This window comes from Sander lucioperca, chromosome 2 (assembly GCF_008315115.2).
Source record: "Sander lucioperca isolate FBNREF2018 chromosome 2, SLUC_FBN_1.2, whole genome shotgun sequence".
NCBI lineage: Eukaryota > Metazoa > Chordata > Actinopteri > Perciformes > Percidae > Sander > Sander lucioperca.
In genome coordinates, this window is record NC_050174.1 from 11289358 (window position 1) to 11316340 (window position 26983).

General features: G+C 39.9%; 3 protein-coding genes across 9 annotated transcripts; 1 reads left to right on the top strand and 2 right to left on the bottom strand.

The window, feature by feature from the left end:
* Positions 1–241: 241 nt before the first annotated feature.
* On the top strand, positions 242–5029 carry LOC116056663 (probable gluconokinase). 3 transcript variants are annotated; one of them, XM_031308909.2, is made up of 6 exons: positions 242–467; positions 665–730; positions 1486–1516; positions 1647–1733; positions 2949–2992; positions 3552–5029. In XM_031308909.2, exons 2-6 carry the CDS (start codon positions 693–695, stop codon positions 3919–3921), a joined length of 570 nt encoding a protein of 189 aa, XP_031164769.1. In that variant the 5' UTR covers positions 242–467; positions 665–692; the 3' UTR covers positions 3922–5029. The 3 variants fall into 3 exon arrangements, with proteins under 3 accessions (XP_031164769.1, XP_031164768.1, XP_031164771.1); XM_031308908.2 differs by having other exon boundaries at positions 243–477; positions 670–730; XM_031308911.2 differs by lacking the exons at positions 242–467; positions 665–730; positions 1486–1516 and adding an exon at positions 1523–1602 and having other exon boundaries at positions 1633–1733.
* Positions 5030–10279: 5250 nt separating this feature from the next.
* Positions 10280–16124, bottom strand: LOC116056658 (ubiquilin-1). 4 transcript variants are annotated; one of them, XM_031308895.2, is made up of 11 exons: positions 15577–16124; positions 15287–15429; positions 14523–14650; positions 14179–14390; positions 13494–13634; positions 13222–13390; positions 12476–12597; positions 12150–12233; positions 11597–11712; positions 11306–11456; positions 10280–10622 (listed from the first exon to the last, which is right to left on the bottom strand). In XM_031308895.2, exons 1-11 carry the CDS (start codon positions 15706–15708, stop codon positions 10479–10481), a joined length of 1542 nt encoding a protein of 513 aa, XP_031164755.1. In that variant the 5' UTR covers positions 15709–16124; the 3' UTR covers positions 10280–10478. The 4 variants fall into 4 exon arrangements, with proteins under 4 accessions (XP_031164755.1, XP_031164757.1, XP_031164754.1 ...); XM_031308897.2 differs by having other exon boundaries at positions 11306–11405; positions 14140–14390; XM_031308894.2 differs by having other exon boundaries at positions 14140–14390.
* A 110-nt stretch (positions 16125–16234) lies between these two features.
* On the bottom strand, positions 16235–26421 carry gkap1 (G kinase anchoring protein 1). Of its 2 annotated transcripts, XM_031308903.2 has the most exons (13): positions 26162–26421; positions 25501–25761; positions 24105–24263; positions 23620–23697; positions 21985–22123; positions 19848–19876; positions 19498–19656; positions 18450–18536; positions 18247–18310; positions 18059–18129; positions 17881–17958; positions 16972–17021; positions 16235–16739 (listed from the first exon to the last, which is right to left on the bottom strand). In XM_031308903.2, exons 2-13 carry the CDS (start codon positions 25735–25737, stop codon positions 16685–16687), a joined length of 1206 nt encoding a protein of 401 aa, XP_031164763.1. In that variant the 5' UTR covers positions 25738–25761; positions 26162–26421; the 3' UTR covers positions 16235–16684. The 2 variants fall into 2 exon arrangements, with proteins under 2 accessions (XP_031164763.1, XP_031164764.1); XM_031308904.2 differs by lacking the exon at positions 16972–17021.
* Between the last annotated feature and the right edge of the window lie 562 nt (positions 26422–26983).

Below are 26983 nucleotides of genomic sequence, written 5' to 3' on the forward strand. Positions count from 1 at the left end.
TGAACTGCCTTAAATTGTGCTGCATAAATGTGAATTTGTGTACATACCTGTATTACTTATTTATTATTTGATAAGATGATTAAACCTGTGATCAAAAACACACAGCTGGTCAAAACTCAATTTAACTCTAAGATTAGTTTATATAGCCTAATATTTTCATCAATAATGACGTCAAAGACGTTTAGGTGCAACCATAGATTTACAGTCTATGGGAACAGGACGCTGTCCCTTTAAATGCAAACGTCCTGCGTCATCACGTACTTCAGTAAACCTCACCAGCCAAAAGGACTGTTTCGTATTTTGCCTGTAAGATGAGAGTTTTGCTAATACCGCAGAATATAAGTTCTTATTGTTTTAAGTTGTTTACATACCAGGTTACACCTGTGCATGGTTTTCGTATTAATTAACGACTGCTGTTAAGTCGTATGAGTAGGCTACGATCCCAGGAGCTACGGAAGTCCCACCAGAGGTAGTACGGTAGGTTACATACATCCATGGACTGTTTACATCACATGAGCACTGCTATTATGATTCATAGACTGTACAAAAAGAACATATTTATAGTCATTGTTATGGCTACATGTTTCTATGGTAGATATGTTCACATATGTAAGATTTATAGACCATGCGTTTTTGCCAACAGTTACACAGTTTTTTTCCTGCCTTCAGGTGGCTGAAGATCCACAGACAGGATGATCTACATCATAATGGGAGTCTCAGGCTGCGGAAAGTAGGCTGTCACTGTGTATAACGTTACTGTCTGTTTGTTTATTTAGGACAGCCTTACAAGATGGCATCTCACATAAGAAGCACATTGAGTAGAGTTTGACCAACATATTTAAGTTTATAAATAAATAAAGTTTATTAAAGTTTATTAGTGAAAAAGATATGTAGCCTAAATGCTTAGTAGAAAATACATTTTATATTTGTTTACATATAGCAGGTGGTGGTTTATCAACTATTAATGTCTCATTACATAATTAGTTTCAGTAGGCTAGACTGGTATCTGTTACAGAGTTACTGAGGAAAGTAGTAAGCAAGCTGCATGCAGCACAGTTCTGTATTGGATGTAATTTAACAACAAAAATACCATAGTAGAGCTGCAAGTAAAGCCTATTTTCATTATCTGATTTCTTTCTCGACTAATCACTTAATTATTTTGTCAATATAATATCAGAAAATAGTGACAAATGTTCATCACAGTTTCCTAAAGCCCAAGCTGATCGCCTAAAAATAGTTTTTTGCCAAAAGTCCAAATTAACATAAGACAAGAAAAAGCAGCAAATCCTCACAACTGAGAAGGTTGAATTAGGTAATGTTTAGTACGTTGCTTTAAATTATTCCTTGATTATTAATTTTGAATAATTAAATATATGAGCTCTAAACTACAGCATGTCTATGGCGGTAACGTTTTCACTGAAAGCAGTAGATCAGATCACTGTTATTGCACTGTATCAATTCTGTCTGTGTCCATTTCTTATACAGAAGCACCTTAGGGGCCTTCTTATCAGAAAAGGTAACTGGATCCACCCCCCTCCCTAGACACACATAAACACACCTCCATAATGTTTCTGCACACAGTATGACTTAACACTGCATATATGTGTGTGTGTGTGTGTGTGTGTGTGTGTGTGTGTGTGTATCAGCTGGGCTGGCCCCTGCACGAAGGGGATAACTTCCACCCACAGGGGAACATTGAGAAGATGGCTCGTGGTGAGCCACTCACAGACCAGGTAGCCTACTCTGTGTGTGTGTGTGTGTGTGTGTGTGTGTGTGAGTGAGAGTCCTGTCAGCTCAATTTGGATGTCAGTCATTTAAAGAGTGAGCCATCTCTCTTCTGTCATAAGTAGATCATTCTCTCAGACTTGCAGCCACAGAGAACTCAACAAGTGGCTGGAGCAAGCTTCACTAGAGCAGACAGTGAAAGCAGCAGTGAGGGAATGGAGCTCTTCATCGCAGCCCACAATCCTTAAATTCAGTTTAGTGAATTATTTCCTGTTTGTCCAATATTTATCTTTTTTCATGCTGACTTTCAAAAGAAAGCTAGATCTCCAAACAATTGACTGGCTATCTGCCAACATTGGATTTACAAGCCTACAGGCAGAGCAACCCCAGCCAACGTTTGGCAGCAGTTTGCTGGTAGCTGTGTTTGGTGGCTCATAATAACCTCCTACTCAGAAATCTGTTTTCAACGGCAGAGAGAATTACCCCGGGACCTGCTCTGTCCAATGCTTTGGCATGTTTAAAAAAAATACTCAACAGTTGGCAGTTTGCGAATGAATGTAAATTTGGGATTACTGTCAGGCAAAACATTTGTCTTTCATGCCAGTATTAGAGTTGGCAGGTTGAGGTTGGCATAACCGAACAGGACATGAGAGAATGTGATTTCTCTCATTCAAGTTCAGCTCTTCATATTAAAGGCACTGGAGTGTGAAAATAAAAATGTGACTCCAGATCAGTTGTAACCAAACTAGGACTGATTCTATTTCTAATTGTAATCAAAGATGTGTTTGTGCTGCCAAGTCTGTCTGCCTGAGCTCTGTTGATTCCCTGAATGGTTCTTTTAAAGACTCTTCCCAGTCAAGTCCATTAAACAGAACATTGACAGCTGAGCTGACTGCAACTGTGAGTGTAGTTAGTATTTTACTTAATTATTTATGTTTTTCATATCTGAATGTTGTATTTTTAGAGGAGCAACATCTCTACATAGTCTGCACAGTCTGGCTTCACCATTGCAGGCTCAGCTCACCCCATGTTTCCTGTGATGTTCTGCAATGCACGGCTTGCCTCTCTGATGGCCGGTGATATGCTGAAAGTAGTGTATGTTATTGGATTCACCTACTGCAAAACACTTCTTAACCAGGACAACTGCTGCTGTTGACACGGATGAAATAAATAAACATCATGCTATAAAAAAAATATAAAAGTTATGTTGTTTGTCCCTTCAGGACAGATTGCCTTGGCTTCTCAAACTACATGAAGTCATTGAGAGGTAAGAACAAACAAACTTTTCGTACACACAGACTATTATGCACACTCACATGAACATTTTGCACTGAAAACACAACGTACTTTTGTATGACAGAAGTGGAGAAGATGAAGGGTTTAGAGAGTGAGAGGGAGCAGCGAGGTAAGGATACAGGCGGCCGTGAAATTGTCAGAAAAAAAGATCAAAAATATCAAAGATGTTTTTGAAAATTGAGATGAAAACCAGAGAGGGTTTGGGAGCGTAAAAACAGATTAAGTGAGTGAGTGAGTGTAGAGAAGAGGTGGGGAGAGCTGAGAATACACCATCTCTTTCTTACAACGGCGACATCAAAGACTTTTTTTCAAACTCTTCCACACTCAGTCAGCCTTTATCAGCTCATCCTTGTATCCCTTTTCTCTCTTCATCCTTCTTCTCTGTAGCCGTTTGTGACCACAGTTCACCTTAAGTACACTGTTTTTACCACTTTTCATGTTATCCACAACATTTCAGTATACAGTTCAGCAATATCACTAATTCACTCCTGCCCTCACTAACTATGTGCATTTGTGTCTTCCCATCCCAGAGAAAGGGCTTCATGCTCTGATGCTCTTGTGGCGTGCTCCGCCCTGAAGCGCCTGTACAGACAAATCCTGCTCTTTGGCTCCAAAGCCCTCGCTTCCTCCTCCGATCCAGACCAAGATATCCTACCTCCGTCCTCTCCTGATGTCTTTTTTCTCTTCCTACATGGGGACTACGATTTCATTCAGCAGAGGATGGTGGCCCGGAAGGGGCATTACATGAAAGCAGAGCTGCTGCGTTCCCAGTTTGATGTTTTAGAGCCTCCGTCGGCTGAGGAGAATGTGTTGCCACTGGACATCAGGAGGAGCATCACTGACATGGCCATGGAGGTTGAGAAGCACATCATCAGCCTCATGTCGTCACCAATGCCTTAACCACAGTCTAGTGGAGTCACCACATCTACTTTATATCTTAGTGCAGCTGACAAGTAAAGCTGCACTAAATTGTGGTGTAAGACCAGAAAGAAGCTTGTGCAGTTAGTGGGAGTTTAGTACAGAACCTGTGTGATCCTGTGGTGCTGAAAACATTTCATAACACAATTACCTTTGCAGTATATTCCTGCTGCAGAGTATTTCATATTGCAAAGGTTTGAATTGGGACCATTAAGTGCTTTGTTTTGTGAATGAGAAATGAACCTCCAATAGTACGCCACCAAGAAAAAGGCTAGATGTTCATACGAGCACTTTAACATAGTGTGGATATTAGCTCTTTTTGAACTTATGAAAAGGATTGTGGTAGTACTGTAAAAGTTTGCACTTTAAAGATTCACGTTTCAGTAAAGTGGGAAATTTGACTGATCTATTTGACAGCACAGAGTGAATTATGATGGACAAATGCCTTGAGCAGAACAGGCAAAACCTTTTTAAAATGTTTTAAACAGTAAAACGAACCTGACCATGCAGAAAATGCACAAAGAACTTTACTGATTAGATCCATTTTTTATGTATTTTGTTACATGGCTATAACAGACATGCAACATTTATGGGGGAAATTGTGTTGATCCCAGTAGCATCAGTATGGGAATATGAAATTAAAATGAACTGATGATGGTTTTGGTTGAATATTTTATCCCATGTTTAATATTTAATTTCTCTTTGATACCAGTCCAAAACCCAAAGATATTCAGTTTGCAATCACATAAGACAAAGAAGCAGCACATCCTCACAATTCAGAAGCTGGAAACAGTGAATTTTAGCTATTTTTTTCTTGATATATAATATATAAATGATTAATGGCTTTTCATAATAGATTCTTATTCATTTTCTGTCGGTAGACTAATCGATAATCAGCTAATGGTTTCAGTTCTACAGAGAACCCATTTATATTTCGGAAAGTAATGCTTTTGTCTTAAAACCTAATAAGTTAACTCATACATTTGAATAACTTAGGTTCAGTTTAGTATAGAGGACACAATGAACTGGTGGACAGCAGAATCTCACTATAATGATTTAAACTTAATTAAATCATTCTTCTTAATTTAAATATTGTTTCATTTGACTCCAGATAATCTTTCCATTACATGTTTCTCTCAACTGCTCTTAAATAGATTTTTTGCAAGCGACTGCAAATTATATTTTTATACCATTTGATCTATCAAACCACCTTTCATGCACTGACATCACCTGCCCAATGCACCAACTGATCTTAGAGTACAATCTTCACACTGAATACGACAAAGTAAAATTATTAAAGGGATTTAGATTTAAAGATGCAGTAGGTAAGACTTTCTGACAACTAACTTTCTGTCATATTTGCTGAAACTGACCCTATGTTCAAGTAGAACTACCTGAAACGGGTAATTTAAAAAAAAAAATCTGGCACCAACTACAGCCTGTAGTGTGATTTGCAAAAATCCACAGCTCCCTGTTCATATGCACCAATCAGGGCCGGGGGTGGGGGGGGGGGGGGGTCTAACTGCGTGTCAATCACTGCTCATACACACGCATTCATTCTCCCTTGTGGGGGGAGGAGTTTAGGACACCGTTTTTGGGCTTTAGCAGAAAGGGGGGAGGGACTGAGAAGTTGTTGATGTTCAAATTTTTTGGCTAAGTCCTGGATCTTCACAATCCTACCTACAGCACCTTTAACACCTTACTGACAATAGGTTGACCATACTAAAGGTCAGACCAGGTTTAAGGCTTCATCATCCCTGCTTTCTGATCTATAATAATAATAAATTGAATTTATATAGCGCTTTTCAAAGACTCAAAGTCGCTTTACAGGGGAGGTAGATTACAAAAACATAACAAAACAAAACAAGATTCAGGCACAGATGAAAAGGGGCGGGGGGCTACGGATAGGCAGAGGTGAAGAGATGGGTCTTGAGGCGGGACTGGAAGATGGTGAGGGACTCAGAGGTGCGGATCTCTTGGGGGAGGGAGTTCCAGAGCCTGGGAGATGCTCTGGAGAAGGCTCTGTCCCCAAAACTGCGGAGGTTGGACTTTTGGATACAGAGGAGACCAGCTGAGGTGGATCTGAGGTGATCTATAAGCATCTTCAATACACACACACACACACACACGTGACCATGACGCCCCCACACACACAAACACACACACCTCCACTCAGCAATGTAGAGCTGTTTCTGTGGTGTGACCATAGACTGTATGTCTATGGGTCTGACTCATCTGCAAACCTCAACCCGAATATTTTAGGAGCTTCTAATCCAGAAAAAAAAACAAAAAAAAAAAAAACTTGGCTACTCTAATATCTCACACATCCAGACGAGCAGGCAGGCGCGCGCGCACACACACACACACACACACAGCACTAGAGATTAAAACCCCCTCAGTCTGTCAAGTGGATCACATACACACATCTGATGTCAGAATATGTGTAGTGTCTGTCAGTTAATCCACTATGTCGCTGAGAGTAAAGACACAAGTAGGGATGGAAAACAACAACAACAACAACACCCCCCCCTACACACACACACCTATAAATATGAAAATATGACTTTATGCTTGTTTGTTATAAGTTTATATAAATAAATTACAGAACAATTTTGCCAGTTGGTATGTCATGTTTGCCGTTTGAGCTGAACATGGAGACACAGATTTCAGGGTCATGATTACACTACACTAAATGTAAATAATATGAGTAAGGAATCAAAAATAAAATATTTTATGCAAAATTCCAGCTATACAGTACACACCAAACAGCTGATGTTACTGAGGATGTTAAGAGTTAACTGCCCTCTAGTGTTCATAGTTAATAGTACACCAGTAGATTTAGAGGTACAGATAATAATAATAGGATGGTAAAATACCTACTTAAAAAAGTCTTTAAAAATTGCTAATGACTCATTTTGATGGGATTTTCTCTCAAATTCAGTAAACTGTGTGGTGAATTATATGTATAAATAGTTACACTTGTATAAAAAATTACAATGTTTATAATGTTTTTATCAATCACAGATGGTAAACAGGTTTGTGTTTGAATTGTGTCTTTATTAAATGCTACACTAACTCAGGTTACAATGTTATGTGTTTTCAGCTTCTGAAATGTGAGAATTGTGCTACTTTTCTCTTTTTAATACAATTGCAAATTGGATTTTGGGCTCTTAAATGAACAAAACAAGCATTGTGAAGACGTCATAGCTTCTGGGAAGTTGTGGAATTTCCAGAAACACTATGTTTTGGTAAGATGAGACGAGGAGAAAACTTACACAACATCTGGTCACTCCTACAGTAGGTCATAGGTCAGGGGATGAGAAGATCTATTTGGCCATACTCCAACACTAAACCTGTCCTGTGTTCAAGTATGAATGTATATGTGTCTCTAGAGTTTGAGGGAGTCTAGGCTGCTTCATTATGGAATGTTATGTTCTGGGACTTTTAAAGGTCGGTGGAAGCAGGGCAAAGGGGCCTAACACACACCTTAGCCTATTTCCCAGAGAGAGATAGACTGAACTTGCAAAACAATAAGATTTGGGTGAGCATCTGTGTTTGCAGTGCCTATGTTATGGTGCCATCAACATTTTTGCATAACCTAAACTTGACAGCTTCAGGAAGAGATAAATGCCTCTTGGAAATAGACAGACACTCAGAGTTTGGGATGGCACTACATGTAACTACATTGTGGTTAAACTGTACTGTTTAATCCTAATTCTCCTCGATGGAGAGTACATCAAATGCTTTTGTGCAAGTCTCCCGAACCTATCTACCTACCTACATATCCAGAGTCGAGCTGCTCCTGAGTTTTTCATAACAGTTGTGATCGATATTTTGCCTATATTCTGACATATTATAGACTTAATGATTAATAATTAAGAAAAACAAACGACAAATGTAATTTAAAATGAAAATGATCATTTGTAACAGCTCCAACTGTACTGTTAACCCTATTACAGAACTGTTAACATTACAGTGAACACCGGGACATGGACGAAACATAACACTTTTTAAAGCAGGACATCATCATAAATTCATGTAAAATGACAAACAGTGCAGACTGCATTATTACGGGACAACAGAATCATGTAGACTAACTTACATCAGATCCACAAGTCAGCTATTGATGAGTGAAAGTATGTTGCTCAGTAAGTTGGGGTTTAGTGAAATCCAAAGGGAAACAAAATGCACAGCTCCTCATGGCACAGAAACACTGTAGCGTGATGTGTTTACTGGAGCTCTGTTGAATATAAGATTAAGGGCAGAAAAAAGAAACCCAGGTGTTACTAGTCAGTGCAGTGACAGATACACAAAACAGTCTCACCTATGTAACGTAATCTTCATAATCATCAGCATATGTTGTGTTCTAAGTTCCAAAAGGGTTCAAATCTTTTTTTCCGTTTCTCAATTGAATTCTTCTCCTGGGTGAGTGTGTTGAGAAGATTAACTTTGCTTATCCGAGATTTCTGTGCCTGTGTGATAAACGTGGTTGAAGTTAACCTCTCATTTTCAATAGCCTGCTTTTTGGAGCTCAGTATAATTACTTGGTGTGTCTGATCTTTACAGCATGTGGTGGACATGACACAAGAGCAGTGAGGGAGGGAGACCCACAACAGACTGTGCTCCTGGTTCATTCTGCTGACAGAGTGTGAATCCTCTGTGTGCTTCCAAGAACATCGGACTGTCTCTGGGTGTTACAAGCTCTCATTATTGTCCAGGTGGCAAGATGAAAAGAGGCCTGAGCTTCATACCCAGAGATTAATAATATATGACTTGCCTCTGAATATGTATGCAATTGCCACAAGTCTACAATATGTGAGGTGGGTTTAACCCTCATATTGTCTTTCCCTTGACCATGAAAAACACTTTTGTTGTCCCTATTTCAATGTTTTGTTGTTTTTTTCAACAAAATAATTTTTTTTATTACGTTTTTTTGTTTTATTTCCAAAATTTTTATCATTTTTCCCCCCCAATGTCTTTGTCCCTTTTTGTTGACGTTTTGTTACTTTTTCGCCGTTTTAGCCGTTTTTTGACGCTTACTTCCTTACCTTCGTTTTTGAATTTATTTTTTTCGTAGTTTTTGTCACTTTTTTCCAATATTTTCCCCCCAACGTTTTGTCGCCCTGTTCGACATTTTCAACGCTTATTTCCCAACCTCCCATATTTCTGATATAAAGAAAACTTGGATACGGGTCAAATTTGACCCCAAGACAACATGAGGGTTAAGTACCAGTACGGACCTGCACCAGAGTGATTGTATTCTTTTGTTTTTACCCTAATATTAACCAAAAGCACTCCCTTTGGCTGTATATTTGAATGTTTTCTCATTTATCACTTCATAAAAAGCAAGTCAAGTCATTTTTAAATGTATTTATATAGCCCAATATCACAAATTTTCCTCAAGGGGCTTTACAATCTGTATAGCATGTGGCACCCTCTATTCGAAAAAGAAAAAACAAGTGTAAAGTTTACTAAGGTAGGGGGTGAATGTTATGCTAGGACTAGTCTCGCATTGCCAGACCTTCCTCCGCAACAGCACAGCATTCCGGGATAGGAGGAAAACGTGCTCTGGTTTATTGGCATTTCTTTAAACCAGTGGTTCCCGGGGGTCCTTGAGGAGGTTCCAGGGGATCCCCAGCCAAAAGGGGGAAACAAATGTTTTACTTTAACTTTCACTATAATTCTTATCCCTAAGTAGCACAATGACAGAATGTATGACTATTTTGGTCATGGGTTTCATACACTTTCTGTAATAAAACATCTAAAAGCAAAAAATCTATCCGATGGGGGACCCTGCTGCAAAATTTTATCAAAGGGGGGTTCGTGGTCTAATTTGTGTCAGTTTAGGGGTCCTTCATGTGAAAAGGTTTTGGAACCACTGCTTTAAACCAACCACAATCGTCTTGGGCAGCGCTAGGCGCCCAATGGAGCAACTGTGCCTCTGCAAAATAGCCTCGGGAAGGAACTTGTTTTGGTGGAACGTGTACGTTCAAAAGCTGTTTTAGTCATGCAACAGAAAACTCAGATTGGACAGATAGTCTAGCTAGCTGTCTGGATTTACCCTGCAGAGATCTGAGGAGCAGTTAACCACAGTCCTCATAAATTGACCGGAGTTTAGAATGCCAACACAAAGAAAGAGGAAGGTAACGGACATCCGGCTGAAAAGAGGGACATCCGGCGGAATTTCCGGCAGCAACGGAGCAATCCCGGAAGTGGAACGTCGTGGATATAGACTAAGCTAGGACTGAATATAAGGTTAGTATAAGGAGGTTAGTAAGCAGAGCTAAGGAATTAATATAGTAATTATTAATATTATAATATTAATATAATAAGTATGTCATTGAAAGTACAGAAATATGAATATGGCTTGCATGATTGTTTTTTGTAAAGCACTTTGTAATTGCTGATAATGATATTATTATGTTTGAGTGTATTGAGTGCTTGTATTTAATAGGTATATGTGCATCCACTTATGTATGTATATGTGGACAGAACAACATCTGTGTGTGTGTGTGTGTGTGTGTGTGTGTGTGTGTGTGTCAGAGACTGAGCAGATGTTGTATAGCAGTAGTGAGGTCTCCTCCAGTCCTGATGAGAACCTGACGGTTTGCCTCTCGGTCTCTGAAGCCCATTGAGCTCAGATGCTCCAGCTCGTCCTGGAACTCAGCCTCCTCAACATGGACCTGACAGGACAAGGCAGTAGTTGTTTAAAGTCTTCCTTATTACAATGACATGATCAAAAATAATTAGCAAAGAGGTCTTGTGCCTCTCTGAGAGAAAATACAATTTGACAAAACTTATGTGCGTCTCTGCTGAATCTGTCATTCACTCTTTCTAAATACAACAAACAGATGAATAGATTTTCAAAGATTCAAGGACTTTCTGGAGATCACATCATCTATTTAGTTAGATTGAATCTTGTCAAAAAAGTGCTAGCTGCACTGGGTTGAAAGGTATAAAAGGTATACATCTCTTAAACCTCTGACCACATCAAACATCACGGCTGAATGTGGCCAGATGTGGTATAGTAGTAGTACTTCAGTGCCTCAAAAGCATGTTGTCACCACTACCTGATTATTAGACTGGGTGCAGTTACTCTCTAAGTGTGGTACTGTTTGTGTAAGTACTTAAAAAAAAGTGTGCTATGTATAGTGAGCACTGAACCATTATAGGTTTAATATGAGGGATATGTTGAATCATAAACTTCCCTTTTGTGATGATAATAGAACAGACCAGCAATGCAAAGAGAAGTTTCCAGTTGGCTTTTGACCTAAAAATGTTATTTTCGGGTGATATTTCAAATCCAGGAGAAGTTCAGATAAACTACAGAAGCAGACAACAAGATTATAGGGAAATACTGAGATACCCCATGATTGGTGTTAGCCAGCGCCTGTAGCATCTGTTGTACAAACTGTTGCTGCTGCTCCTCTGTCACCATGGCAACACGAGGACCACTTCCTGATTGGCTGTTAAGGACAGAGTCAGACGCTAGCTCCGGGGCAGCATTAACACTGGCTCTGCAAGACAGACACGTGGTGGTAACTCATGAAAGGTTTCTTGCACTTTGCATAATAGTACTGCTGTTACCCAGCAACTCAACCAGTAATCTTCAGGTTGAGGTATTTTGTGTGCGTTTATTTTGCATATCTATACTCACGTAGGTATCAGTGCAGGAACCTCTGCAGCCAGAGTCTGTAGGCCGTGTTGGATGTGCAGCAGAGCCTCCATGGCTCTGGGGTTCAACATGGCTGACAGCAGCTCTGGACTCTGCATCTACATATTTATCACTGACCATTAGTAATGAAGATATTAATCATAAACAATAAGCATTGGAGTTTGCACGGAGACTGTGTGGAGATTCCTATGGAAGACTACACCGCCGATAGCTGTATCTGATGATGAAGTTGTCTATTCATGTGTAAATCTTTTAATGAGAAAACATTCCAGTGATGGACCATCATCACCACCTTTAAACGCACACAGCTACTGTGGCTAAAAAGTACATAAGCCACTTACAAAAGAAATATTTGTTTTAAGGATATCTATGTAAGATTTTAAAACATGAGTGTTGATCATACACTATTTACAATTTATAATTTACAATTTACAATCACACAACTTGTCCCAATGTTGAGAAAAATCACAATCTAAAAAAAATAAATCTAGTTGCTAGCAGTGAGAGTGTTTAGTAGTGAGGAAAGTAAACCAACCTGTTGCAGGAAGAGAGGGATCTGCTGTCTCATCTGCTGCTGCAGCTGAGGATTTCCTGAGAACAAAGGGTGACTCAGCAGCATCTGAAACAGTATGGAATGAGAGCTATAAGACCTGTATGAGTGTGTAGGATTTGTGTGGAGAGATTAGGGGGATGTGTTAACAAGAAGTAGGGAAGGAGGAGCCTGGTTTCACACCTCTGAATTGCAGTCCATGTTTTTTTGCCCATAAATAACATAACCTTAAAAATAAATTGTATGCAGTTGTCAAGTGAAAATAAGTTGTTTAGGTGTTTGCATCCACCCATATAGTGTGTATGAGTCACCTGTGCAGCCAGGTCAGGGTTCTGACCGAGGCAATTGAGGAGACTGCTGACATAAGGGCCAGACAGCAGGCTCTCCATCAGTCCTGGACTGGCCATGATCTCCTCTAGCAGTGACTGCATGCCTGAGGAAAGAGGGATGAGGCCACAGATACAAGATAAACAGGGGAAAATGTGTGTGTGTGTGTGTGTGTGTGTATATATATATATATATATATATATATATATATATATATATATATATATAGCTATAGTTTAGCCCAGGGGGTCTTCAACGTTTTTTAAACCAAAGGACCCCTTAACTGAAAGAGAGACGGAGCAGGGACCCCCTACTACTAATATTGTATAAAATGAAGTTGCATATTAACCTGGGCCTACAATAACTTGTAGGGCGGCCTAAAGCCTTTAGATACATTTTTAGTGCATAGAATATTAAGCTATTAAAATAATAATTGTCTGCAGGATTTTATAAATCATCGTTTAATGTTACACATACATGTGGAACAGTGAATCCTTACGATATACTGTATCTGTGGATGTATCTTAGTGACTACCTTACCTATAGGCCTATAGCCTATCATCAGTGGGGATTTATATTCGCTAATAATATGTTGGCTTCATGTTAAGACATTTTAATTTGAAAAAACTTTCAAAAATTAACAATAATTTGGAGGCCCCCCTGCAGTGACCCCCTGTTGAAGATCTCTGGTTTAGCCAATTAAAATGATGAAATGCTTGTATTTTCATGCCTGCAGTAACAGTGCTCTGAGGTTTTGGATCAACTCTGGCCGTGGCGGTCCATTCTCTGAAAGGATCCGTGGAGGGACTGGAGACCTGTGGAGTCTCGTTGCTTTCTCTTTCAGTTGGCTGTTGAGTCCCAGATGATGTAGTCACCACTGGAGGTGCTCCTATCTGGATCTGAGAGAGAGTAGAGAAGAGACACCACAAACAACAAATTGTAAACACGAGATAAGTGTGACATTGTCAGAACAGATGGTTCAAGAAAACATAATTTCCAAACCTGGAAATTCTTCTGAAACCCATCAGAATCACCAGTTATGCTTTCAGGGTTTTCCTGCTCTGGCTGCAAATTGACTAATGCTCTGTCTTCATCATGCATCACTTCCCCTATCATGTCAGGGTTCCTGACACGCTCCATCACCTGGAAAGGGAAGCAAGAGCGAGAAGAAATTGAACATTTGAGTGGAAGAAATGAGTCAAGGAGCAACGAGCAACTATATTCAAGTCGCAATGAAATATAAAACAATTTTTTCCCCTCTTTTGACTAATATTTATCACACACCTGTCCTAATCCTAAAGCATGAATAAAAAGACATGTTGAGATGACATATTTTTTTCGTGAGGATTAGGGCCACATGTGAAAAATGTATTTGAGTTCTGAGATTAAAGTCAGAATTCTGAACTCTTTTTTTTTTTTAATTTATTTTATTAATTTATTTATGAGTCTTTTTTTAAGCTTTAAAAAAAAAAGGTCAGATTCTGACTTTTTTTCTCAGAATTCTGACTTAAAACTCAGAAGTCAATACATTTTTTCACATGGTACTAATCCTCTACTGTACACATGTGACCGTGCTCTGGCACACCAAACCTTGCCACTCACAACAAATCTGTACTTCAAACACACACTCCTGCCTTTTTATCCCCACCTGTGTGATAAGATCTGTGTTGTTAAGGTTATCCCCCACCTCTGGGTTCGTCTGCAGGAGCGGGTTAGACAGAATGAGCTGTCTGGTTAGTTGAGGGCTGTAGGTAGAGAGGGTGCTCTGCATGAAGTGGCTGCCCAGGACTCGACGCATCATCTCTGGGTCAGACAGCAGCTGGCTCTCCATCGGAAGCTGGAGTGCAGGGAAGAAGCCAGGCCCACTATTTGTTAGGCCAAGACTGTCCAGACCTTCCACTATGGAAATGAGATCAGATCAAAAGAACCAGAGCTGAGTAGGATCTGATCACCCCACAGCAGCCGTATATAAGCCCACATAGACAGGACAGGAAAAAGAAGGTGGGAGTTCCTGTGTTCTGCAGTTCTTACCCAGACAAAGGGGAGAGGTGGGAGACGGTGTGAAGCTATCAGGGTCAGGATCGAGAACGGCTGTGAGCTCCGAATGGATCATTTCTGAACCTGGATCACAGGTGGTCGCAGCAGATAAATGCTGAGACCTGAGAAGAAAGGACTGAAACTAAATCTAGAGTTCCAGTTCTATGGTAAAAACTTAACACATGTGGAGGTGTTGGCCTTAAGTCTAATTTGATGGAATCTGACACTAGTGCTGATTACTGTGTAAACATCATGCATTTGCCCATTAGGTAAAATAATTTAAAAGCATTTGAGGGAAAAAAAAGTTTACACAGTAAATTAGGGGAGAATATCTACATTTTTCATTTCCATTTGTTACTGTGCCATAACAGCTCAGTTTACACTTACAAACATGTGTCACTCTTCCCTAGTAAGGAACTGAAGAGGCTGTAACATTTTTTTAACAAAGGAAATATATGGTACAGTTCTATATTTAGCAGTGCTTCATTTTTTACCTTAAAGTGACATTGCAAATTTACTGCCGTTCTGTATGATTTTCAGATTCAAGTCAAATGTGTCTTGGTTTACCAGCACTGACCGTATAGTGCACAAAAGTAACGTGACTTATTTAAAAAGGAGGTTAACACTTAAAACTAAGTCCACCTTGATATCCACATGCTGCATGTAGACTACTAAAACACACTGCTCACCATTTCTTGGCACATTTTACTGTACATGTTAGTGTGTGGGCCTGCAGTTCCATAGATGTTTCTGTGTACCTTTGGATCATGCAGAGACTGACTGACTCATCTTGTGCTTTAAGGTGACTCAGGAGTTCTGATTCTGTGAGCACCCGGCCGGAGTGGCTCAGCACCAGCTGCTCTGCCGGGACTCCCAGGCGCTCTGCTAGACCCCATTTCAGCTGACACACACACACACACACACTTTGTCAGCCAAACTGCGGAATGGAAACAATACTTGCAGACATAATGTATAGCTACAGTTTAAGCGCAAGTCGAGTCATTTTATGCACACAGCACCCAAGCATCAGTGAGTTTGGTCTCCTGACCTGTCTGACGGTACAGCCTCCTCTAACGGTGAAGTATTTGCTGTCTGTGAGACTTTTCACGGCGACGTGGATCGTTTGAGACCTTTGAAAATCACCCGGTGCTGTCGGTTCATCTTTCCCCGTGCCTGACATCTCCGTCCTGTTCGCGCTGCTGCCGATAAGGATGAACGGAGCTGGAGGAGCGCTGAGTCCCGGGGCGGAGGTGCGTGTCTGTCCCGATGACTCGGCAGGAAGTTGTGTGAACGAGAGCCAGCTCTGACCGGACTGCGCAGGTGGCGCAGATACAAATCCTTTTTATCTTTGGTAGCCTACATTTTATAATGTACAGTTCCTTACATGGGGGCCACTGCGAGCATTCTGATTAACGAATTTAATTCAATAGTTATGTAATGGAAGTTAATTTAAAGATAGTATAGTACACCTATTAGGCTACACCACAAAACCAGTAATATTTCCAAGACCATGCGTCGGATTTATTAAACTTTTTAAAATGCCCTTACACATTAAAACATATTTTCACAGCGTTACAAATAATATTATCCAAAATTCTCAAAAGTGGTTGCACTACGGGTACAGAAGCAACATTATAATCTCTATATTTCTGCATTTCAGCTTAATTTTCTAAAATGTTGACATTTATGACAATATACAAAAAAGGGAAACTGAAAACGTTTTTATTTACTTAACTGTGAGAAAGAAAAGAAACAAAAACATACATGTCAAGTTCTGTCATTTTGGCATTAAAACCCAAACAAAGAACAGACAGAGTATTCAACAGTAGGCCTACTATGAATGCTTGTGCCTTCAGAGGGCAGCACATTGTGCCAAGCCACCATTTCAACACAAAGTTTAAACTTAACCTTTTTTTAAAAGATTCTGTAATCCTTGTTCAGCTGTGTAATACATCCTGCTGCCTCTGGAGTGTATTCTCTGTGTGTGTGTGTCTGTGGTGTCTGTGTTTGTGTAATTAAGGAGGCATGCATTATATGCTGACATGGAGTCCAAGCTAAAGAAAAAAAAAAATAAGGAAGGAGAACCCTGATTATGATCAGTTGTGTTTTTCGTAATTTGTTCATTAGTTTATTTGCTTTTGCTTTTAAGGTCTTTATCATTTGGGACATTCATAGATCCATCTCCGAGCCCTTCCGCCCTTTCTTGTTTCCCTGCCAACCAGAAAAGCCCAGAAAGTACATCATTATTTATTGTTAGTATGACAACGCATTTATTGACCTAATTCAAGTTATAGGTCAATAAAATTACATAGTGAAAAAAAAAAAAAAATGTTAGAAGTCTCTGAACTGACACTCCGCTTACTTATACTCTGACCTTAGCTGGGTATAGTAATAAACTGAATTACACTTTTATTACTGTATTTCTGTGCTGGGATTTACTTACACTGCAACTTCTCTCACTTCACCTGACTTACTGGCTGTTTTTTGTCTCTTCTACAGAAAGGGAAAGAAGGAGCATGCATGCATGCATGCATGCACGCACACACACACACACACACACACACACACACACACACCCACGGATGTACACACATGAACATCAGCTAGGCAATCACACCCTCACAATGGATCATGTGGCATCTCACAGAGTAAGATGTACAACAGCATTTTGTCTCTCTAAAGCACAGTTCAGACCAAAGATTTGTGACAAGACGAAACGGTTTCAGAATGTTGCAGGGAAAAGTTGCAATAGTGTGAACTGGTTCGTCTCAGCTCGACTCAAGCAGGCTGATGGTGTCGCCTGTGACTCTGCTTGTCAAGTCGCCAGTGCCTGGTTTCACAATGTAAGGCACGTCACTTGTTTCAACAGCCAATCAGCTCATAACAAAGTCAGCTGGTCAAGTCACTGACAAACTGTCAGCTGGTAGAAATGACGTTATTGTTTTCCTAAACCCAACCGTCCCGTTCTTCTTTTCCTAAACCCAACCCGTCCGCTGTATACGGCGTAGACATACACAAGGATAGCTCAAAAGGGGTACAGATAACACGCCACTTGGCTTTAGAAAGTGGCGTGTGTGTTTACGTGAAGTCATGATGTCACGTTGGAATGGAGGTACAGAGAGTCGTTGCTATGGAGACGATACACCGTCTCCTTGCATAGGTGTAAACTGGCAGGTTTCAGAACCGGCACATTGCAAGTAGTTGCAAGTTTCAACTCGTCTTGTTGCAAATCTTTGGTCTGAACTGGGCTTAAAACTCACCACTTGAATCTGAGTCCACTTCTTCCTTGTTACGGTGACATTACGACACACTAATCAGAAGTAAAAAAGTGAGTGATTAATTGAACTCTCACCTGATGTTTTGGTTGTTCTGACTGCAGACCTTTGACTTTTGACCTTTCTTGTTCCAGGGCAGCGTGTAGTGACGCTACCTAAATAAATAAAAAAATACGTAAATCAAATGCACCTAAATGTACAAATATCTCATGCAAACGTGTCCCTCTTTCATAATCTTTACCGACCATAACGCACCTGTAATGACAGTTCTTCTTTTATGTGTAGTAGCTCTTCTACCTGTAGAAGGAGTTCCGCTTTATCTTTCACTGAAGGAGACAAACATCATAAAACATCAGACAGATTGTATTGAATCTTCACTGGGAAAGAAAAGGACAGAAGGAAAAGGAAAGAGGGCTATTTAGTGTAATCTTGGTTCAACTCACTCTCTCCCTGCTGGAGCATCTTAAGCAGCTGGGAATTTCTTGTTTTTACATCTCTGTATTTCCCCTGGAGAGTTGAGAAGTAAGCATTTTTGACTGACAAAATCCGCTCAATATAAAATATATATATATATATATCTTAGCATTTTTTTGGCAGATCAGGGTGAAATTATAAAATGATGGGGAAACTGCTTTTGACTGCTGACCTCCCACTGTGAGATGTTCTTCTTTAGCTTATCGATTTCCTGGTCCTTCTTCTCCAGATCGTATTTCAGCTGCTCTGCTCGGGGGTCCTAACAGGAAGGACAGGTAGAAAAGAGCAAGTCAAGACAAATGCATACTTTTCCCCGCTGATGATATTTGCAATATATACAATATATATACGATATATACAATGTGTTTATTAAATCACTGGAAAATGTAGAGACACTGCTGTATGGGCAGACTTAACAGATGTAAACGTCAGGTGTGAAATGGCAAGGGAAAGAAGTGGGCCGTGTATTTTTAGGAATAATTCAACAAAATGTAGTAGAAAGACCAAAAATTCTCTGTACAATAAAACTATTCACCTTCTCCCAAATGTCCAGATGTGAACCTTTACGCCATGATGATGGGTTAAGTTAAAGAAATAAATGTAAAGCTATAATGCGTAGTTTCTGCTGCCCCCATGAGGAATTCTAAGTAATGACAGCAAAACTGTTGGCGTGCCCACATGATACAAGTCTTCCGTGATGGCGCACAGCCCCACCGCCCCCTTCATACAGTTGCTAGTAGCCAAGGAGGACACGGAGGATTAAAAAAAAACATGGACTCTTCAGAAGAGGTCATTCTCTTCACTCAAGTTTCTGTGTGGGAAAGACACCGGACGACACAATCTTCTGAACATAGTCATACTGAGAAATACAGAGAGAGTTGTGTGGAGCTGATAGTCTTAATTAGCTTTGTAGCAACTTATTTGGCAAGGGCTTGAATGTAACTGCCGTTCATTAATATAAAAAAGTTACACACTAAAGCTTTAAGAAATATTACCAAAAAATTTTGAGGTGAAAAGTACAGTCACCTTTGACTGTAGAATTTTAAATTGCATTGCTGATCGGTTCTTTTTGTGATGTGCCAGATTAAAAAATGTAAATGCAAATAAAATTACAATATGCGCAAGACTTGTTCATGTACTGTAGATACTTGAGGCATAATATACACAGAGAGATGACCAATAGTTTGTTCACGTATGTCTCTTTCCGCCCGTCTCCTTACCCGTTCGTGTTCTGTTGAGGCGACTTCTTGTCCGTGACTGTTGGTGTACTGCTCCCGTCTCTTCTCCTGTTGGACAATCCGAGTGACGTCATCCTCGAGCTTATTAAAAAAACGCTCCTCCTGCCCAATTCTCAACGCTACGTTAGCCACTCTGCCGTCCTGGATGGGAGTGAGGTCAGTGTTTCAAAAGGGATATGCCTCATCATACATGATATTTAACCCCAATCCAACACGTGCATATTATTGACGGGTAACTTAAATATTTATTCTATATTCATATACAATAAATAATGTTCCGCTGTTTACGATTGGAGTTAAGAAAAATAAAGATGCTCAGGGACTTTGCTCACCTCTTTCTCTTGTTTCTTACTCAAATGCTCTGCAAAGACACAAAGTACATAGACATAAATATTATTCAATCAATCCATTTTTTTTATTTGACACATGAAATCGTACGAGGTACAAGTCCAGTGAAATGTAATCCCATCAGCTCCTTGTGCTTGATTCGCCTATTGTATGTTCAACAAACCACGCAAAGCCTTGTGGTGCTGTTCGGTGCTGTCTGCATACCAGGCAGTGATGCTCCCCATCAGGACTAGGGCTGGGCGATATGGACCAAAAGTCATATATCGGTATTTTTCGGCTGAATGGTGACACGATATATATATATATATATCTCGGTATTTTTTCACAAAGTGGGCTAAACGTTCAGTTGTAAGTCAAAGCCAATTGTGAGATGTAACAAACACTTTTAGTAAAACAGACTGTCATCAAAATAAAAAGCGAAGACTGTTTGAAAATATACAGCTGTAACACAAAAAAATGATGTGAAATAAATAGCCTATATTAATTAAAAAAAGGCCCGTCTCTGAAAAAGGTCTTTCAGTTGTTTTCCACAACATTAACAGACAAAGGGGGGAAGAGAGAGAGAGGAAGGGAGGGAGAGCGATGGACTAAATGTTTATGATACAAAAACTTTCTTTGACCATAAAGCCGATTGTTACTGTACAGTTCTCCAGTTTATCAGTGAAGTGTCTGAACTACACTGCAGACTGGATTCTCTACTCACAGAGTGACGGCTCACTCATTATGAACAGGTCCGGCGCGCGTTGAATCATCGTCGTTACAAACCTCTCTTCTTTCCTGAAAAACTGGGCGTAGTTCCTTGCCTGCTTCTTCCCAAAGTCTACTATCATTGCTTTAGTCTTGCTGACGTTCATTAGTAGGTTGTTGTCCTGACACCAGCAGGTCAGGTCCTCTACTTATTTCAGGTAGGCCTTTTTACTGTCGACTGATCAGGCCCACCACAGCTGTGTCGTCAGCAAACTTGATGATGGTGTCGGAGTCGAAAGTGGCTACTAGGGCTGGTACCGAATTCAATACTTTTTAGGCACTGACCGAATTGCCTTTAAAGTACTGAAAAAGGCATCGTCATTCAATACCCACTTTCAATAGCTAAGGAGTAAATCTCATCAGTGTCAGTGAGCCAATTAACATGCTTCTACCAAGATCTAATAAGGTTTGTGATTGGCTGTCTAGCATTACACGTCGTAGAGACACGCAGGAAAAACTCTACGTTACACAGAGATGGGCTCACGTAGTAGGATCTGAAAAAATACATAAATAAATTGTGCCGTAATGTTGGAATTTCTTTTTGTTTTACAAAATTGGTAGCAAAAAAAGTATTGTTTAGGAACTGGTATCGAAGTCACGGTATTGGTATCGGTATCAAACATTTTTGAACGATACCCAGCCCTAGTGGCTACACAAACTTGTGTGTACAGGGACTACTGCAGGGGACTAAAAACACAGCCCTGGGGCGCTCCGGTGTTAAGGATGAGGGTGGAAGAGGTGTGTCCGCCCACCCTAACCACAGTGGGTCTTCCTGTCAGGAAGTCAAGGATCCACATGCACAGTGAGGTGTTGCATCCCAGGTCCTTCAGCTTTGTGATGAGCCTGGAGGGAACTATGGTGTTAAATGCTAAACTGTAGTCAATAAACAGCAATCTCACATAGCTTCCTTTCTTTTCCAGGGGAGATGGTGTGGTCTGGAGGATGTGTGCTATGGCGTCTTCTGTTGATCGGTTGGGACGGTAAGCAAACTATAATGGGTCCACTGTGCTGGGTAGTGAGGAGCATATGTAATCCTTGACCAGTCGTTCAAAGCATTTCATGACTACGGAGGTGAGTGCCGGATTGGCAGGAGTCGATCAGGCAGACTGGTCGTTTTCTTGGGCACGGGAATGATGACGGGACTTCTTGAAGCACATGGACATGAATTGTGAACACCGGCGCCAGTCAGCACACAGTCTGAGGACCCACCCACTGATACGGTCAGGTCCTGCTGCTTTCTTGGTGTTCACATGCTTGAAAACCCTCCTGATGTCAGGCTCAGAAAAGGATTCTGAGAGCCTGTTGAGCTACAGACTGCAGCACACATGATCATAGAGTGATGGCTTTTGAAACTGATCAATACGTTTCTCTCACCTGCACTGCCTTCAGCCTGGAAGTCCTGCAGTGAAACTGTCTTTTTGTCTTTTGCCTGCTGATTCTTCTTTTTGTCCTTCTTCCCTCCGCCCTCTTTTCCTCCTGGTGCCTTCTGTGAGGATGCGTTTGTGTTGTTGAGCTGAGTGAAAGTAGATTAATTTGACTTTATTTTAGAATTAAGGTTCATAACTTCTAATAACTATTCATAACAAAGATATTAAATATGACTTTAAAATAAAACTGAATTCAACCTCCATTTCTGGCTAAAATCATTTAGAGGAATATAACGTGGATTGTTCTTCATTGCTTTGGCTTTACTCCAGCACGCTGGATTATAAATCAAACAGTGAGTATGAGGTCGATGGGCTGACTTTCAGCTTCAAGGGATGTGTGGTGTGTTTACATCTATGTTGGGTGAACAGTGTACAACTTCAAATTAAAGTCAGCAGTTTTACATCATAGTCATTGTTTAATTTAACAAAGTAATAGACTGGAGAACAGGCTGAAACAAAACCGTTGTTATACTTAAAACTGTGCTGTGCAAAGGCAGACATAGTTTAATTTGGTGAACATTAAGGTCTGTTTTTAGTGTTGCTATTTTCTCTTCTATTTATTTCTACAGCCACTGAAACAGAAGATCCAAAGAAAGCTGCAAAAGGAGCTGAAAAGTTTTTTGGTATCACATATCCAACATCTATTTTGAATTATTTTGTGGCACCTGCCTAACTGTTCAATGTGCAAGCATGAAGTGGACATAAGATAAAACAATGCAGTGTATTTTCTTGTACCTTTAAAAATCTCTGACCAGTGTGTCAGAGGCAAAACAACTTGAGTAAAAGTGAAAAAACAGCAGTAAGCGAGACTTTGTGCTGTAGTGTCTTTTCTTATAAAATTGAATTCAGCTGAATTTCAGATAATGAGTTTACGAGAGTGATGATTTAGCATATTCACAATGACTTGACTTTTACGAGGAAACCTTGCCATTTCAAACATAGGAACTAGGGGGGGAAATCACACGTTTTATCACGATGCGATATATCGGTTCTTTGGACAACAATACGCTATTCGCTGATATCACTTAGTCTGCCATGATATGATTTCGATGCAATTTGATTCAGTTGCCTGCTACCGACCGAGATGATACATAAGCCCATTTAACACAATCAGTTACATTACATAATTACAAAAGGCAACTAAAATATGATTTCATTACTAAGCTCTTCCAGACATTTAAATAATTAAAACCAAACAACTCTTTTTAATAAATAGAATAAATACAAAGAGGGAATTTCAAAATAAAGGTGCCAATATGTATTGCTATTTTTTTCACAGCAAAATGAATGCAAATTGGGCTAATATGGATATTCTTTGGATATCAATATACATACACTCATAAAAAATTATGCAAAAATCACATATACTGTATATGTAATACAATATTACTGCTGAGCCCTAGTGCACATAAATACAGAGAGGGTTGTCAAAACCTCCCCAGACAAGTCAAGAGTCCAAATTTGCAGATATGTCTGACAACTGTACCCTGTATCAAATATTGCAAAGAGAGGTATATTTGTGTGTGTGTGTGTGTGTGTGTGTGTGTGTGTGTGTGTGTGTGTGTGTGTGTGTGTAATTTACCGGTTTGTTTTGTTCATACTCCAGTTTACTTAGAATCAAGGCTTTTTCCAAGTCAGCCTCATAAAGCTCAGAGGTTATCTACAGAGGGATGAGAAAGAACACCCTTTTGAGACAAATAATTTGTACAGTTTGTAAGGACAGACATGAACAGTTTGAAATGCAGTTATATCAGGGAAAGACAATATACTACAACATGCCATGCATCTGCTCTTTCCTAATACCTGTAACAAAGCAGGATTTGGAGCACTTACTTCCTACAACAAGTTTCCAGTAACAGGTGAAGAAAAGGGGTCACGTTTAGTACTTGTATCTAAAATCAGTTAATCACTTCTAAAAGTGCTTCAGACATAACCAGAACTCTGAACAGTTCTACTAAAACAGCTGGAAGCAATAGGGCTTCCTGAAGGGCACGTCAATTATAAAGAGAACATTATCTACAGTATGGCTCACTAGCTCACACATTTATTGTTGTTGCCGTCCCTTACCTGCTCATCCCTCTGCTTCCACTGCTGCCACCCCTCTGAAGGTATAGGGTGGTCCCCTGATGCAGGACTGAGAAGTTCACCGGCTATTCCTGACAGGGTCATAGAGGGAGGCGGGGCACAAGACTTCTGAGGAATCTTCTTGAAGGCCAGATTACGTAACTGATAGAGAGATATGAGATTCATTCAAACACCGACTCTTGTTAAGACCACTATTGCTACAACTATGAACAGTACCTTGCTCTAGTGTTAGATGAAGAGACCATCACCATGTGTGTGCTTGAACAGATGCAACTGCCCCCCAAACTTAAAATGTTCAGAGCCTCCTGCTCACGAAACTTGATCCAGTCAGCCTTACTGTTCATTAGGTGGTGCTTTGCAAACTGTACCCAGAATAGGATCTGCTGCGGGGGAATTTTGTTACTTTGGTCCGGTTCTCTGGAACAAACTGACTGATGACCTAAAATCTGTCACAACTGTGTGCACTTTCAATGTGTTCGTCTATGCGTGGGTTAGTGGTTCTTTGCATATGCGTTTTAACAGGGCTGCAACTTACAATTATTTTCGTTGTTGGTTAATCGATGATTTATCTAACATTATTTAAGTGTCAAAAAATTGTGATAACATTTTTTTTCATTTTCCCAGATTCCAAGGTGTGGTGACCTCTTCAAATGCCTTGTTTAGTCTAAAAGCTCAAAAGATATTTAGTTTAAAATTATATAAAACAAAGAAAGGCAGCAAATCCTCAAATTAGAGAAGCTGAAACCAGAGAATACATTGACATTTCTGCTTAAAAAAAAATGACTTTCAAGATTAGTCGGCTATCACAATAGTTGCAGGTTTCTTTTCTGTTGACCGACTAATCGACTTATTGACTATCAGCTCTAAATTTTTATGTAAAGCACATTGACTTTACTTGTTATAACATGTGACATAAATACAATTGCCTTGCCCATGGTCCATTTGATCATCTCTGACAAAATATGTAGCTATACATATCTTGACATTTTTACAAATGCAAATAGTAGCTTTATTTTCTCTGTTTAATATCATAGATTACATATAATAGGGAATTCTGGTGTTGCTTTAGCTAGCCTAAATAAGCAGTTGGTGATGCGTCTTATCAAGCAGTAAAACGTTGGTTCCTTGCATGCTTAATTTAATTGCCAACATTTGCTCTAAATAACTAAGAGCAAAACAAAACAAAGAACACATTCGGGTGTCTGCTGCGGTGCACCTGGCTCCATCCTCTGTAGTTTCGGTAGAAGTGAAACAACAGAGGAGCACAATTACAAGTCATCATGTCTGTCACAAAACGGAAGCCATGTATGCACCCTAACAACCTACTTATAACACATATGTATGGAGCAGAGGGTCGTGAGATACTCCTGCCAATCACCTCATTTGCCTCAGTCTGCTGCTGTTCCTTCTTCTTCTTTTTCTTGTCTTTCTTCTTGTCGTTGCACGGAGCTGCTTTCCCCCCGGCTGCGCCTGCCTTCCCTTGTCGGGGCTTCGGTCCGGTTTTGGTGGTGGTCTTTCCCGCATCGGAGGCGTCGGAGTCCGAATCCGAGTCTATCTGGAGCAAGGCGAAGCGGGAGGCGGTGGTGGGGACGGTGATCATTGCAGACGATGCCATTTCGAAAAGGAAAACTAACGTTAACTGATGACAAAAGGAGACAAGAAAATATAGTTAGGATAACTTGTTAACGTTTAGTCGCAACCTATTTTCGATAAAAAAAAATACTATATATCTGCCAGCCGCTTTGTTTAAATCAACAGCTTGCACGGTTTAATCCTAACAGTCGTGATGATAAATGTAATGTGATTTGAACCGCACCGATGCTAGCAGTCTGGGTGCTAGCATTAACGTTACATAGCAGTAAGTTAACCTAGCTAACTGTAGCCAGTTTCGTTAGCTTCTAAACAAGTGCAAAAGTAGCGATGCATGATAGTCAAACACACATTAATGACCTCACGTTAATCTTTAGTATTTAATATACGTGCTGACTTGTTTTGAAGAGACAATACTAACAAGAAAAGTTTCTAAAGAATACTTTCACCTGTTCGGGAAGGTGCTGTCGGTTACTGTTGGTTTGCTATCAGCAATTGCTTGAGTACGGCAGCCCGTGGTGCCAAAAAGGATAAAACCGATCGCCCTTTCGCTGTAAAGTACCTGTTATTAACAAAGAAACGGAAACGTGTTGCTTTTTATGGAAATAAAAGTACAACAGCTTTAAGCAATGTGTCTTATTGTTCACCTAATTTACTGCATGTAATATAGACAGGGATGCACAGTTTTGGCTCCATGGGTTAATCTGTCCCGTGGTAAGGAATGAGCCAAGTCTCGAATGAGCCCACACAACAAAAGCAAAATAGTAAGATATATTAAGTAAGTTTAATGCATTGGACTGTAATAAGAGTCATCCATATAAAAAATATTTACACAGCAATCAACATCTAACTAATAGTACATAGTGCACACGGTAAGAAAACAAATTTGTATCAAAAAATAAAATGCATAAAAAGCACTATATTAGCTCTATATTACTTTTTTATTATTAAAAACATAGTGTATCCAGTGGCCATTTTAAGTGCTAGACAATGCTGATAACTAAAGGTGTAGGACAAAGCACCTTTCTTTACAAGGCAGGCACTATTTGATTACATTTTACAACAGGTTGATGAACATGTTTTCTTTAACTTATTGTATCTTTTAAACTAAGTGTTGCTAAAAAAGGGGGGAATCAATTTAGTGGATGCAGTTAGTGAGAACCATAAGGTGAGCTACTGTTATGACAGCAGAAATACTATTAAAAATTTGCTGCTTTTTGCATGAGATACCCCATTGTCACACAATGTATATACGTTTTAAAAACTTGTTT